Raw genomic sequence first — 15,093 nt, 5'->3', positions numbered from 1 at the left:
TTTAAGTATAAGGTTGGATTATTTATTTGAGATTTTTCTTGCTTCCTGAGGTAGGCTCATATCACTGTAAATTTCCCTCTTAGAACTGCTTTTGCAGTGATCCATAGATTTTGGATCATTGTGGTTCTATTTTCATTTGTTTCTACGTATTTTTAAATTTCTCCTTTGATTTTGTCAATGGTCCATTCATGTTTAATTTCCATGTTTTTGTGGTTTTCCCCAATTTTTCTTTTGATTGATTTCTGGTTTCACACGATTGTGGTCAGAGAAGATGCATGATATGATTTCTACCTTCTTAAATTTATTGAGACCTGTTTTGTAAACTGGTGTGATTAATCCTGGAGAATGTTCCATGTATGCTTGAGAAGAGCGTGTTTTCTGCTGCTTTTGGATGGAATGTTCTGTATGTGTCCATTAAGTCCATTCTCCTCCTGAGTTTGGTGAGCATCGTTTTGACCATTACATTTAACCCTTTATCAGGTAGATTGCTTATCTCCATTTTGTTTAGTTCTTTTTCTGAGGTTTCATCTTGTTTTTTCAATTGGAACATATTCTTCTGCCTCCTCGTTTTGCCTGACTCTCTCTGTGTTTGCTTCTATGTATTAGGTAAATCAGCTCCTTCAGCTCCCAGTCTTGAAGGGGTGGCCTTATTAGGAGATGTCGTGTGGGCCCAGAGGTGCAATCCTGCCTGGCCACCAGAGTCAGGCACTCGAGGGTCCCCAGTGTGGGCTGTGTGCAGCCTCCCGTTGTGGGGGTGCTGCAGCTACTGCTGAGGCATGCTGGTGGGTGGGGCTGGCCTCCGAACGTCCGTGGGCCCAGCCGCAGCAGCTGCTGGGAACTGGTGGGCAGGGCTATTGCTCAGCTGGCCGTGAGGCCTAGCCAAAGTGCAGGGTGGGCGGCGCTTCATCAGGGCATGCCCACTGACACTAACAGGTTAGATGGAGCATTCCAAAATTGCGCCCACCAGCCGGCATTAGCAAGGTAGCCTGAGATCACGGATACGGCTCCCGCCAGAGACTCAGTTCCCAGGGAGCAGCCCACTTGGTTCCCGCCTCTCTGGCAGCTGCTTCAGCGTCAGTAAGTGGGCTGTGAGCTGTTCAGTCTGGTATTCTTGCACTGGTTTTTAGGTCGAGTGAGTCTGCACGTTCAACTCCACTGAGAGCGGCTTTTCCACTCCCTGTGCTTCTGTAGTCCTCCTGGGTATTCTCTGTTGGTTTTCAAAGCCGGGTGTTTTGGGGGCTGGTCTCTCTGAGCGGGATCTAGGGTTGGGGGCTGCGTGTGGAGCTTGAATCCCTCACTCCTCAGGGAAGAGACCCGTCCCCTGTCGTCCCTCCTGACTGGATTGCGGTAGCTGGGGAGGGGTTTTCCTGGGCAAGTCCGTCTCTCTGCTTCCCCTGCCCGTCTCCACGCTGTCCTTCTACCCTTCGTGGTGGAGGCTCTGTTCAGCCAGTGTTCAGGTCCCTTTCCGAGGAGGTGGTCCCACATGTGGCTGTGGACTTGCTGTGTCCGTGCGAAGAGGCGAGCTCGGGAACTTCCTGTGCTGAACCCTCTCCTCAGCTGATCCTGCCGACTGAGAGCCAGCGAGCGGCACATGTTGCGCTGACCTGAGCCCATGCGGCCCTGGCAGCTAGAAGAGCAGGGGCAGACTCTTCCCAGGAGGAATGGAAAAGAACCTTCCTTACTCCAGAAGAGACGAGCAGGCCTCATATGGAGGTGGAAGGGTGTGAAGTTAATGACGGCATTAAAGTTCTTTCATCGCTGCTTGATTAGAGCCTGTAGACAATTAACAGCAAGTGAAGATCTTACGTAGGAAAGAGCAAGTAATACGGTGAGCTGGCAGCTCTTCCCACGGTGCCAGGCTCGGTGCTCACGGCCTCCACTGCCGGCTGAGGGCGCCGGGAAGGGGCCTGACACTCCCCCCCGCCTCACACAGGGCTGCGTCTGCCTGGAGGAAGGGTTGCCTCTTCGATGGGCCCGAGAGCCCCCTGCCGGCCACCGGGCTGTGGGGAAGAGGCGCTGGGATCCAGACGCTCCCACTCCTGTCTGAAATCAGTACCAACCTTGTGTGTGAACGCACAGAGGCGAATCCCGGGCCTGCTCTGCACGTGACTTGGGACCCCCTGCGTCCTCCGTGGAGGCCTGTGCTGAGCTCAAGGCCTTTGGAAGGAGTGGAAAGGGAGGGTGGGGCGCCGGGAACCATGCGGCTGCTGCCTGGTTCCCCCATTTCACCGAGGCCTGGCTGGGGCCCCAGGTTCCGTGAGGATCAAGGATCATCCTCCAGCTTTCCCAGGATGGCAGCACACAGTGCTGGTGGGTGCGGCTGAAGGCGTGGGGTGGGAAGGGGTGCAAAGGATGCACCCTACCCTGTGGCCGCACTCGGACCTGGACGGAGTGACCCGGCGCACGGCAGGGACCGCAGAGCTGCAGGCGTCGGGCTGGGAGCCGGCTGGTCCCTCCGGGGCGTTTTCTTGAGTCACAACAGGGGAAGCAGATGCCACGTTCCCTGGCCAGCGCCGCCCCAGCGCAAGCTGCACGCAGGCGTGCAGGCCCCTAGTGCAGGAGAACGCCCGTGGGGAGGTGGGGGGCAGAGGTGTTCCAGGTGACGTCAGATTTGTTTACGTTCCACCCCCCAGCCATGCACACTGAGAGGCTGAACGTGAAATATTGAGACCAGAGGAGGGATTACTCCTCAGAGAACGAATTTAAAATAAAGATGAAGACAGCAAGGGCATTAGTGCCCTGGTGCCACTCAGCACAGGCCCCTCACATGGAGCCCCCCCTCCCCGGCCTCTCCTGCCCGGGCCTCTCCCCAGCCTCCCGCAGTGCCCCCCACCCCCGCCAGGTCCCTGCGGCCACGGAACCACCTGCCTCCAGCTCGCTGCTTTGTAAACACAGATTCTCCATCTTTTTTGAGCCTCAGTGTGCTCAGCTGTGAAATGGGTGGGTAGCCCAGCCTCAGAGCTCACGTGGGGCTTGGGTGAGACCATGACTAATGCCAGCTTCCTGCACTGCACCCTCGTCCTGCCTCGGCCCATGGCACCCGAGGTGGGGTGGGGCTCTGCACGCTGCCCCATGGGCGCAGCTGCCCGTCAGCAGCTCCCCATCAACAAGGTAGGGCAGAGTTCTGACTCTGATGACTTGGAGGAGGAGGGCGCCTCGTTCCCCCGGGGCTGAAGGCATCCTTGGAAGTAAGCCCCTCTCCCCCACGTGGTTAGTGCCCGAGGGGCACCAGAACCAGTATGTATTAGGGGCACCAGAACCAGTATGCCTCCAAGAAATAAACAGCTGAAACTGGGAAGGAAACCTGCTTCCCCCTGCTAGACTCTGGGCGTCCCACGTGAGGAGGCGGGATGCAGAATAGATCCAGTCTGCCTGCAGACTCGCTCAGGACGCGCCTCAGCAGAGCCCGTGGTCCTGGAGGCTGGCGCTCCGGCCGTGGCGGGGCCCACAGTTGGTCCAGGCCGGTCGAGTCGACTGGTGGTTTCCGCCAGGTTCGCCTCAGTTGCCCGTTTTCTGCCGTTATGACTTCGTCAGGAACCGTGGTGTGTTTCTCTAAAGTACCAGTGGGATTTTGAAAGAAGCCTGTTCTGATTTAAAGGCTTAATCCAGATGACTTGAGGCCCACGGTCTGAAGAATGCTCATTCTTGTGTGATGGGAAGATGCTGAGAAGTCAACACAGACCTTGTTCCCTAATGGCTCGGGGATCCCAGAATGCTGAGAGACCATCACTCGTCCCCGGAAACGTTGCTCTGTCATCTGACGGCCGCTCCCCAGATCACAGACACACACACGGCTCGTCGGCTCTTTGCCGAGGTCTCTGACACTCACTTGCTTTGAAAACCTGAGTTGACTCCGCCGTAGAGGTGGGTGCTGGTGGACGCTGCGCCGGGGGTGGGGGGCCCGCCCTGGGCAGCTGAGACCCCCGAGCCTCACGCTCGCCACCCGGGGTCTGTCCTCTCCCGGCAGGGACGGCGCCCCCTCCTGCAGGAGCCCCCGTGTCCACAGCTCCACGGCAGGTGGCCCCTGAAGTCACCCAGTCCCAGGGGCTGGAAGGGTGGGTGGGGGCAAAGAAAAAGGCCACCTGCCAGGCCCTGGTGGAGGGACCCTGACCCCCCCGGGGCTGCACGCCGGTGGGTATCCTTGTTAAGAGACGCCCTTTCAGCTCCCATGTGGGCCCCTCGTTCCTTCAGCCCCCCACCTCCCTCTGGACCTAGCTCCCTGTGGACCCACACCTGTGTCATCCATCCTCTGCTTCTGTTCGCTTCTTCCCTTTCCTTTCTGGAGAGCAGCCCCTCTGCCTTTCCTTCTGTCCTCCTGGGAGCACCTCCCAGGGCACCCCTCCTCCTTCTGGTCCCAGCAGTGTGCTTGGACCCCAAATGAGGAAACTCAGAGCCCGCTTCCCCCACTTATCCTCATATCCCAGCTTGTCCAGCAGAACTCGGGGCTGGATGAAACCGTTCCCAGTGCACACACATGTACGCGCACACACACACACACACAAGTACATACATACACAGAAACACGTGCACACATACATGAACACATGCGCACACGTGCACATGCGGATGCGTTACATGCACACATACACATGGACACACAACCACACGCACCCCTTTTTCTTCAACAGTCTTGATCTTAGTCTCAAAACCAGAGTCCCTATTTTATTCTTTCCATAGATGTTGATTGCGCACCTGCCTGGTGCAGACACTGTTCTAGACCCTGGGGTGGAGCACGAACAGCACACGAAAGCCTCTACCCCATGGGGAGCACGCTGTGGGGGAGGGCAGATGAGAGGGGAGAGGGGCCCCCAGGTGGAGGATGCAGGTGCAAAGGTCCTGAGGCAGGAGTGTGCGTGTGTGTTCGGGAGCACCTCAGTTTGCTGGGTCCCCTCAGCTGGACAGGCACACGCACCCTCTTCTGGGTGGATCCCTGGGTTCCCTCAGCAGCAGATGGACACAGCCGCAGGGCAGCAGGTGGCCACCTGCCAGGATCCCAGCTGAGGACAAAAGATCTGCCCCAGAAGGACAAGCTGCCAGGACTCCTCACGGGAGAAGGGAACCTGCACTCTCCACACACACCCTCCTCGAGGTCGCCCGCCCTGCAGTCCCGTGGGACAGGAGCCTGGGAAGAGGGGCCTCAGTCAGCAGGACTTCAGCCCACAGACCAGGGGTTCGAGGGAGGTTGCCCAAGTCATGACGCTTGCCCACGTGTCCCCCAGCTTGGCGTCCCCCTGGCCACTGTGGGTCACCGGCAGCAGAATCAGAAAGACTGTTCTCACACCACCGAGGGGCAGAATGAGGCAGACGAGTGAGATCTGTGTTTCACTCTGTTCCTTGAGAGCAGGCCTCATCCTTATTGGCTCGTAGCCCCCCAGGACCAGCCCAGCGGCCCTCCCCCCACCCTCTCCCCCATCCTGCCCCCCGGTGAGGCAGTCTGGGTGTGAGCGCAGTTTTCGTGGGACGTTGGTTTATAGAGATTCCTCTTCGCCCTCCAAGAGGCCCGCGAGCAGCACACACGTACAAGTAGAAGGATGACACCAGCTCTTTGTTGATCGCCTGGTGTCACGTGGCTGGCGTGAATCTTCACCCCAGACAAGGAGGTCCTCCCGATGGGGCCTCGTTCACCCTCCCCGAGGGCCCGAGTCCTTCCTCTTGTCAGATTTGTCTCTAAGACCCAGCCCATCCTCTCACTCCAGGGGAGCAGGGTAGTGGTGAGGCCAGGCCTTCGCCTGGCAGGGCAGGGGCATCCAAGTGGCGTGGGTTTTGTTTAGTTTATCTCACTTTACTGAATTTTACAGCCGGGACGTCTGTGCTCTGCGGGGCTCTCCGCCTGTTCTAGCCTCTTCCTCCCAAGGCCCCTCTGAGCCAGGAGGCCTCCCTTCTCCTCGCCTGACCCCAGTGAGTTGTGTCCCATCTCTGCGTCACCTTGTAAGAGGGGCCCCCAGGGTCAGGAGGGTGCTCTGGGGGTCGGTGAGCTCCTGTCTTCAGGAGCCAGCCCGGGGTGGGGGGGCAGGGTGCCCGCCAGGCACATCCTGGTAGGCGGCCCAGGAGACGACGCTTCTTAAAAATGCAGCTTGGGACTTCCCTGTCGGTCCAGTGGTCAAGACTCCGTGCTTCTATTGCAGGGGGCGCGGGTTCGATCTCTAGTCGGGGACCTACGATCCCACATGTTGCGTGGTGCGGCCAAAACAAATGTCTTTAAATGCATCTGGTTCCCTGTTGGAGTGAAAGCCGCGCCACTTTTCCTGCCCAGATCGCGTGAGCAGTGTATCTGCCTGAGACCACTCTCTCGTTAGGTCACACTCACCGGGTCCACAAAGCCCCAGGGTAGCAGAGCACTTGCAGCTGGTGCCTGAGGGCACAGCTTCCAAGCCCTGGGCCAGGGTTCACACCACTGCATTGTTCCAAGAGGCTTAAAAGAAAAGCAGGATTTCAATTCGCCACAGATCTGAGGAGTCCCTAACTGGGCTGCCTTTTCCTTAAAAGGGCCCCTGAGTCTCTTCCAGCTTAGATGGATGAGTAAGCAGCAGGTGAGATGAAACAAGGAAATCCCAGCCCGGGGCTGCGTAGCTCAGCCCTGTTTTCCCGAAGGCTTTGTCTTGCCCAGAGTGTCAGGCGTGAAGCAGAGAGAAGAGCATGAAGCAGGGGCCCAGAGAGCTGGCGCCACCATCTCGTCTGGCAGGTCCTCCAGGGCCTCGGGCGAGTCGTGGGGCCGCCGTGCGCTCCGCCGGCCGGCTCAGCGCAGGGCGTGGGGGCCGTGGCTGCTGGGTCACCGGGGGAGCTCGGTCCCTTCCCTGCCCGCCGCTCCTGGTAGCTGATCCCAGCTGCGCCCCCTCACCGGCCTGCCTCTCCTGCCGCAGGTACCTGGCGCTCTATGCCTACAAGCCCCAGAAGAGCGACGAGCTGGAGCTGCGCAAGGGCGACACGTACCGCGTGCTGGAGAAGTGTCGGGATGGCTGGTTCAAGGGCACAGCGCTGCGGACGGGGCTCTCGGGCGTGTTCCCGGGGAACTACGTGACGCCCGTGTCCAGGTGAGGTGCGCCCATGAGGAGCAGAGCCGCGCATGGCAGCTGCGCGCGGGGGCGGGCATTCCAGGGCGGGGCCTCGTGGGCACGTGGGCATGTGTGAATGCGTGTGCGTGTGTGCACGTGTGAGTACAGCGGGTGTGTGTGCGAGAAGCACATGCCGTTCACACACGTGAAGGCAAGATTACATATTCCCAGAAGTTAACCATTATTATTGAGCGGAGCATTATGTGTGATTAATTTCTTTTCTTCCTTGTGACTTCCTGTGTTTTACAAATTTACTGGTAGTTATTATAACCTCGGAAAAGCAAGTTAAAAAATTCGCTAGAGATGACCCAGGGTTGTCAGATGTTTCCATGGAGGGGAGCGTCCACTGCAGGGTGGAACCCTGGATTACCCAGCCCTGGTTCACAGCCCAGGACACGCAGGTCCACTGGAGGCTCGCCCCCGGGCCTCTGCTCTCTTTGGAACAAGACTTCAGGAAGACAACTGAACAGTGCCCAAACCTGCACTGACGACGGACCGACTCGCACCTTTGAAGCAGCGGGGAGGGGAGCCACGCCACCCACGGTCCCTCCTGGAAAGGCCCACCATTTGTGAGCCCCATGGCCCCATGGCCCTGGACGAGGAGGCCCTTCTCCCCACAGCTGCTCCGCAGAGGCTCTGCTTCCCCGGGGCCCTCCCACATGGCCCCGGACCCTGGCAGCAGTGCCTGCCCTCCCCCACGTGTGGCTCTGGGGTTTCACGACTGAGATCCTGAGGGGACAGAAGGGACGTTTTCCCAGCTCTTAGACAAATGGAAGGCATTTGATCCCTGAAACCGGACCCCAGGAGCTTCCCAGCCCAGACCCACATGCTGAGAGCTGGTGCACAGCTCAGCGCCGGCACGTGCAGAACAGACCATCAGAGCCCGTCTCGGGGTCCTGTGCTCCTTTGTGTTCCTGGGCTGTCAACACCGGCTTCATCTGGAAAGTATGGGCAAAATCGCAAGTTCCCCGGCGTCCGTCAGGAGCGCAGGGCTTGTCTGCACCCTTTCCTGGAGGCCCCAGAGCCAGGAAGCTGTGTCCAGAGGGAGACGGGTCCTGCTTCCTGCCGCCTGCCGCCTGCCAGATGCGTCCAAGCCCATTCCTTCTGCACGTGTTGGGGACACACAGCTGTTTGTTAGACTAAATCAAGGCAGTGGCTCTGGAACAAAATATCTGATTAGCATCATTTCTGTTTCTTAGGGTTCTCTTGCTGTTTCTCACATATTCGCATCGAGAGACCATGCCATTGTACAGGGGGCTCTGCTGCCAGCCTGAGCTCTGGGCATCGCATGCCTGCAGGCGTCCTCTTGGTGGTACTTCAGGATTTGTCCCCGGACCACGTGGCCTGTGTGGCGTGGTTGCATCTGTGCCTTCCCCTGACTTCATTCTGTTTACTTCCTCAGGGTTCCTGTAGGCGGGGCTGGGCCACCCCGGAATAACGCGGTCGGTGGGTCTCCGCTGGCCAAGGGGATGGCCACAACGCTTCACCCAGGCGGTGGGAGTCTGAGTAGCCCGGCCACGGCCCTGAGGCCGGCCCTCCCCCTCACCATGGCCCAGGCTCCGGCCCAGCACCAGGCCGTCTCGCCCGCACTGAGCAGTTGTCTGCGGCACTCAGTTCAGCCGGCGGCCAGCCAAGCCCGGAGCGCCGGCCCCCCCGGTATGTGGCAGGCTCCCACGGGCCTCATTCTGCTGGAAAATTTGAGGAGGGTGGTCTCAGGGTCAGAAGTCATGAGCATCCTTTTGGCCCAGGTCTCGAGCAGTCCATGGAAGGGCCCGTCGTAATCATGAACTTCTGCTGATCTTGGGGGATGTGTTGACTTAATCATGTTAGCCTGTTCTGGCCGCTGGAAGGGAGTAGAGAATTCACAGGCGTTTATACACTTCATGTAGCCAGAGGACTGGGTGGACCAGTGAGGTTATCTTGGCGCCTCTGGGCACCTTCGTCAGCCGCTGTGGGTCACCTACGTCCAAATGCCAGGTGCTAAGGGGGTCTCCCGATTAGGCAGCACCCCCAGGACAGAGCTGGTAATGAGACAGATCCACAGGGTCTCTTCCTGAAATGCTTTGAGGCTGGAGGAAGTGATGGCCATCGACTGTTCACCTTCGTGCGGCTTCACCAATAGGCAGACTGACCAGAATTCAGGAGAACCCAGGTCGCTCCCAGTGTAGCGTGAGATGACGGAAAGTGTGGGTGGATGGTGCAGGCATGAAGAGGGGTTAGCACGTCTTGCTTGGAAGCTTGGCAGTGAGCTAAGAGGAGCTGCTAAGCGTGGCTCACATGATGCTCCTGGGAGCCAGGCCAGTAACTTCCCGACACGTAGAACCAGTAACATTGTCACCGTGTAGTGACAGGGGACCCAGGACAGGAGAATGTACCGCTGAATTTCACTTAAATGACACAGAATTCCTTTTCCCACCCCAGCCTCATTCTCAGAAATCATCTCTCTTCTTTTCAAAATAAGGCTTAAAGGATAATAAATGTAAATTCTTTAGAGCAGTAAAGTACACTGTTTTCTAGACTCTGGCCAGCCAGAGACGGCCCGCTAGGAGTCTCCAGAAAGCATCTCCTCGGTGTGAGAAGCCAGACGACACTCAGCACAGTGGGGCCACAGTCCCTCCCAGTTGCGGCCAAGGGACACGAGGGGGGCGGGTGTCCGGGCGCCCCCTGCCCCCCATTGTCGGGACGCATTGCTGAGCGCTGGCGGGAAGCCCAGCGTTTCAGAGCCGGCCCTGCTCTCAGCCCCGGGACTGGCCCTTAGGGCGGCGGGGCCAGTGGTGGGGGGGGGGGTGCGGGCGCTGTGACGAGGCTGGTGAGGGGTCGGTCCTAGGCAGAGCTGCCTGTAGCACCCAGGCAGGGGGGAGGGAACAAAGGCACAGAAGTGCGAGAAGCGTGTCCTTGTCCTCCAGATGGAGCGGTGCAGTGAGGGCAGCAAGCAGGGCGGGTTGAAGTGCTGGGGGGCAGCGGGGGTCCTGCGCTGGGGCCCCCCTACCGGGATGGTGTGCGAGGACGTGCCCCTAGCGGGCGTGGCGCGTGCTCAGCGCAGCCGCTGGTACCGTCCTGTCAGAGGACAGCCCTGGAGCGCGCAGGGCACGGAGTCAGCAAGGCGAATGTGATTCATTACCAGCGGTCAGGGCCAAACTCTAGTCCAGGCCGCGGGAACCCCCAGGGCTTCTGAACAAGAGGTGACGCTTTACCAGACGTCCCTGGGCACAGTGGGGAGGAAGAGTTGGCTTGGGGACTGGCGAGGTGCTGCTGTCCAGGTGAGAGGTGACAGTGGTCTGGCCCCAGGGCTGGGGTTGCAGAACTGGGACAAAATAATGAGCTATTAGGGGGCACAGGGGCCACGTGGAAGAGCTGGGAGGGGCAGGGCTGCTAGTGCAGTTTGCCGGTGCCGTCCCCTGACCTAGAGGCACCCAGAGGGGTCTGGCTTACGGGGGAAGGTTGGCCTGTGGCTCTGAGGGGTGTCGTGGGCGCTGGTCCACTGTGGCCCTGGCTGACCTGGACCGGCCTCCAGATGTGGGGCTCCCGTCCGTGTGTGAATCCCCCCTCGCCACTGTGGGGGCGGTGCTGCTCGTCCATGCCTGGCGGGTGAGGTGCTGCCACCGGCCTGGACTCTGGACAGACATCCTGAATGTGGCTTCCTTTCAGAGGACAAAACTTGAGGGGCCTCTGGGTCCCTTTTGGGGGTGAAGGTGGTGGTGAAACACCCAGCTTTTCAGGGGACCAGGGTGGACTTCCTGTGCCCAGTGCCGGGTCATAGTGGGTGCAGAGTGGACTTCCTGTGCCCAGTGCCCGGTCATAGTGAGTGCAGGGTGGACTTCCTGTGCCCAGTGCCCGGTCATAGTGGGTGCAGGGTGGACTTCCTGTGCCCAGTACCTGGTCGTCCATGGGTGCAGGGTGGACTTCCTGTGCCCAGTGCCTGGTCGTCCATGGGTGCAGGGTGGACTTCCTGTGCCCAGTACCTGGTCATCCATGGGTACAGGGTAGACTTCCTGTGCCCAGTGCCTGGTCGTCCGTGGGTGCAGGGTGGACTTCCTGTGCCCAGTGCCTGGTCATAGTGGGTACAGGGTGGACTTCCTGTGCCCAGTGCCTGATCGTCCATGGGTGCAGGGTGGACTTCCTGTGCCCAGTACCTGGTCATCCGTGGGTACAGGGTGGACTTCCTGTGCCCAGTGCCTGGTCGTCCATGGGAGCAGGGTGGACTTCCTGTGCCCAGTGCCCAGTCATAGTGGGTACAGGGTGGACTTCCTGTGCCCAGTGCCCGGTCATAGTGGGTACAGGGTGGACTTCCTGTGCCCAGTGCCTGGTCGTCCGTGGGTGCAGGGTGGACTTCCTGTGCCCAGTGCCTGGTCGTCCGTGGGTGCAGGGTGGACTTCCTGTGCCCAGTGCCTGGTCGTCCGTGGGTGCAGGGTGGACTTCCTGTGCCCAGTGCCCGGTCGTCCGTAGGTGCAGGGCCTACTTCTGGTGCCTGGTGTCCAGCCTCGTGCTGGGTGGTGTTCCCAAGCAGCAGTGGGATCTGTGACAAGGAAGCCTCATGGGTGGGCTTGGCACTTCCCTGGTGTAGAGCCTCCAAGACTGACTCTGCCATCCCAGGGACCCTGTAAATGCCTATAGTCCTTCATATGTGGGTTTTGCTTAAATTAATGAAAAGTGAGGTCTGTTCTTGCAGCTGGCCTCTGGGGCCCTGGGGAAGAGCCAGCTGTCTGTGTCCTAAAGGAGTCTCTGCAGGAGTACTGTCTGTACCAGACCTCTTGCCCAGCCGCTACCTTCCAGCTGGCCCTGGCTTAGAGCAGCTGATGGTGTTTATTTTAGCCTCTTGCTGCGATGCAGCCACTGAGCGCCTAATGATAAGTGAGCCCGGGAACTCCCTGACGGCTGCTCCATGGCTGGTGAGACGTGCACCGAGATGCTGGTCTCCTAGGCCCTGGGAGCACCCGAGCAGGTTCTGGGCAGCCCGCGTCCCAAGCCAGCTCCCTTCTGCCTGTGAGCCTCTCATCCACTCACCCAGCCCGCCTCACGCATTTCCCTGTGCCTGGTGACCCCGAGAGGCTGGGCGGGCCTCCGGCACGGCTGCCCTGGCTCTGCACCAGGTGCCCTGCAGTGGCCTTTCCGTGCCCCGCCGTTACAGCACCCTCCCCAATTCAAAGCAGAACGTGACCTGCCCGTCTCATTTATGGAACGGAATGAGAGCAGGATAAAAGAAATTGGCACGGCCAGGGCAGAACAACACTGCGTGTCTGTCCTCGCTCACCATGGTAACCACCACGGGTGACAGGCGTGCTCTTCCATCGTTTAATTTTACGTGTGGGGAGAGCGAGGTGCGGGGTGGCTTGACGGCTTCCCCAGCGCGTCCCAGCCCAGGGCTTGTCCCCATGCTTCTGCTGCCACAGCCCGGCCACGGGAGGCCCCCACCATTTCAGTGATTAAATGCCACGGAGTTCCCACGGCACTCTGCACTTCACTCTGCATCTGGAGGGCAGAACGCACTGCTGACAGCACAGGCGGTGGATTGCTCACTGCAGTGATTGCCCATTTCTGCAAACCCCAGCCCAGGCACCTGAGCGGCCCTCGTCAGTGTTCTCAGCCCGAGCCAAAGTCAGGCAGTTGAACAAAGGCCCGATTGCACTGGCCATGGCACCGGGGGGTAAGAGCCCTGTACGGCCATTCACTCATCAGCAAAAAGCACTGGAGGAGAGCTGGGCACCCGGGGCCTCTGCTGGGGCCCAGACATACAGAGAAGAACCAGAAACCCGTTTCTGCCCCCACTCAGAGAGGAGGATGAGGAAACACACGCTTACAGTGGAATTTGAAAAGCACTGGGGTGGAGGCCTGGCAGGTACTAAGGCGCACGGAGTGGGAGGGTACCTCACTCAGACCAGGGAGGAAGTGGGAGCAGCTGCAGAGGGGCCTGTGAACCGTCTTCCAGAGGTGATGCTGCCTTGCTTCTTAAAGGACTGAGAGGAAGTATGTGGGCCGACAAAGCAGAAAGGGAGTCCAGCAGAGGGATGAGCGGGCGGAGCGGGGAGAGGAGAGAGACCGTGGTTTCTACGTGGGGTGACTTGACCTAATTTGATGTGACTGAGACGGAGGTAGGCAGGAGAAGCTGCGTGTCGGTGACGGTTCTCTGCAGAGGCAAAGTTTACTTTAGGTCTTAAAGCAGTGGAGCTGAGCGTGCAGGGGTGAGTGGTGGAGCGCGGGAGGGGCTGGAGCCAGCCGACGGCCGGGGCCTGAGGACCTGAGCGGCCCAGTGCAGGAGGGAGCAGAGCTGGATGGCTCTGTTCCCCTGTGTCAGGGAACCTCAGCTTTTATCCTGAGGGCAGCAGGGCTCCTGAAGGGTTTTAAATAATAGATGTGATCAGATTTTTGTATCCAAAGGATAAAGCTAGACTTCTGCTCACAGCTAAGATAAAGTAACGAGGTCAGGATTTACCTTCCCATCAGAAACAACTGAAAAAACAGACAAATATATAAAACAGTGGTTTGTGAGACACTAGATACTAGAAAACTAAGGACAGTGACCCATGATAGACGAGAACAAACAGGAGGATCCCAGCTTACTGCCTGGAGAGAAGGCCGGGCGTTGGCATGGCGAGGGGAGCGAAGGTGCCCAGCAGGTGCCCTGGAGGGGTGGTGCGGAGACGAGGGTCTGGGTGACCGAGCCCCAGTGGGGAGGGATCTGCACAGAGAGAAAAGCCCAGCGAGTACAGAGCATCCCTGGACCAGGACGCTGAGAACTAATAGGCAGGTGTGTGTGAGGAACGCACGGAGCCAGGAGCACGGTGACAGTAAGGGTCCTCACTCTCAGTGTCCGCAGATACGCAGCTGGAAGGTGCCTGTTCCCGCCAGCCGGCTCCCAGGGCACTGGGCCGTCCGTGCAGAGGAATCTCGCCTGGTAGTGGCAGCACCGCTCCCGTCCCACCTGTGTCTGATGGCAGTAAAGAAGCACTGGGCGTGGGGAGGAGCAGGAAAACATGCCCCACCGCAACGAGATCAACCAACCAGTCAATGAAAGCTGACTCAGAACTGACACAGATGTTTGAATTAGCGGACAAAGATATTAACACAGATGTTATAATTGCATTCACTATGCTCAGAAAGGTAAGCAGAAACATGGAAGATACTTTAAAGACCAAAACCAAACTTTAAGAAATAACTACACGTGTGAGATCAAGAATACCCTGGATGGCATTAACAGCAGGTTAGACGTTGCTAAGAAAATATTAGTGAACTTGACGGTATAGTGATAGAAACCATGAAAAATGAAACAGAGATAAAAGAGAATTGTTTTAAATTAAAAGAGCATCAGTGAGCGATGGGGCAACTTCAAGTGGCCAAATATATTTCTAACTGGAGTCCCCAAACTAAAGGAGAAAAGGGTGGGACAGAAAAATTATTTGAAGAAATAATGACCAAAGTTGTTCTGAATTTGATGAAAACTATAAACTCACAGATCAGTGACAGCTGGCGAATCCCAAGCACAAGGAACGTGGAGAAAACTACACCAAGGCAAATTATCATCAAACCGTTCACAATCTGTGATGAAGAAAACCTTAAAGGTAGCAAGAGAAAAAAATACATGTGAAGTAGGAAAAAATAAGGATGAAGGTGGATTTCTTGTCAGGAATTCTGCAGGTGAGAAGACAGTAGGAAACTAAATAAATCATGAAAGAAATGAATCTGTCAAGTTAGGATCCTATACGCAGTAAAAGTATCTTTCATAAATGAAAGCGGGACTTCCCTGGTGGTCCAGTGGTTAAGAATCTGCCTTCCAATACAGGGGACAGGGGTTCGATCCCTGGTTGGGGAACTAAGGTCCCACACGCCGAGGGGCAGCTAAGCCTGTGTGCCACAACTAGAGAAGCCTGCGTGCTGTAACGAAGACCCAGTGCAGCCAAAAAGCAAACAAAATCTCTCATAAATGAAAGCAAAATAAAGAATCATTCAGACACAGTAAAGCTAAAAGATTTCATCACCAATGGACCCACACCATGAAAAATGTTGAACAGCGTTCTTTAGGAAGAAGGGAAGTGACACCAGTTGG

At 57.9% G+C, this 15,093-nt stretch overlaps 1 protein-coding gene across 3 annotated transcripts in view; it reads left to right on the top strand.

Moving 5' to 3' along the window:
* SH3RF3 (SH3 domain containing ring finger 3) overlaps positions 1–15,093 on the top strand; it is a 201,051-nt gene that overhangs the window by 145,899 nt on the left and 40,059 nt on the right. For all 3 annotated transcript variants that reach the window (XM_060169478.1, XM_060169480.1, XM_060169479.1), the window contains 2 exons: positions 6,861–7,031; positions 8,455–8,708. In XM_060169478.1, coding sequence (XP_060025461.1) covers positions 6,861–7,031; positions 8,455–8,708 — 425 coding nt within the window. The remainder of the gene's footprint in view (positions 1–6,860; positions 7,032–8,454; positions 8,709–15,093) is intronic.

The sequence above is a fragment of the Lagenorhynchus albirostris genome, chromosome 13, assembly GCF_949774975.1.
Source record: "Lagenorhynchus albirostris chromosome 13, mLagAlb1.1, whole genome shotgun sequence".
Lineage (NCBI taxonomy): Eukaryota > Metazoa > Chordata > Mammalia > Artiodactyla > Delphinidae > Lagenorhynchus > Lagenorhynchus albirostris.
Note: the sequence above shows the minus strand (reverse complement) of the source record. Positions and strands in the feature narration are given on the sequence as shown.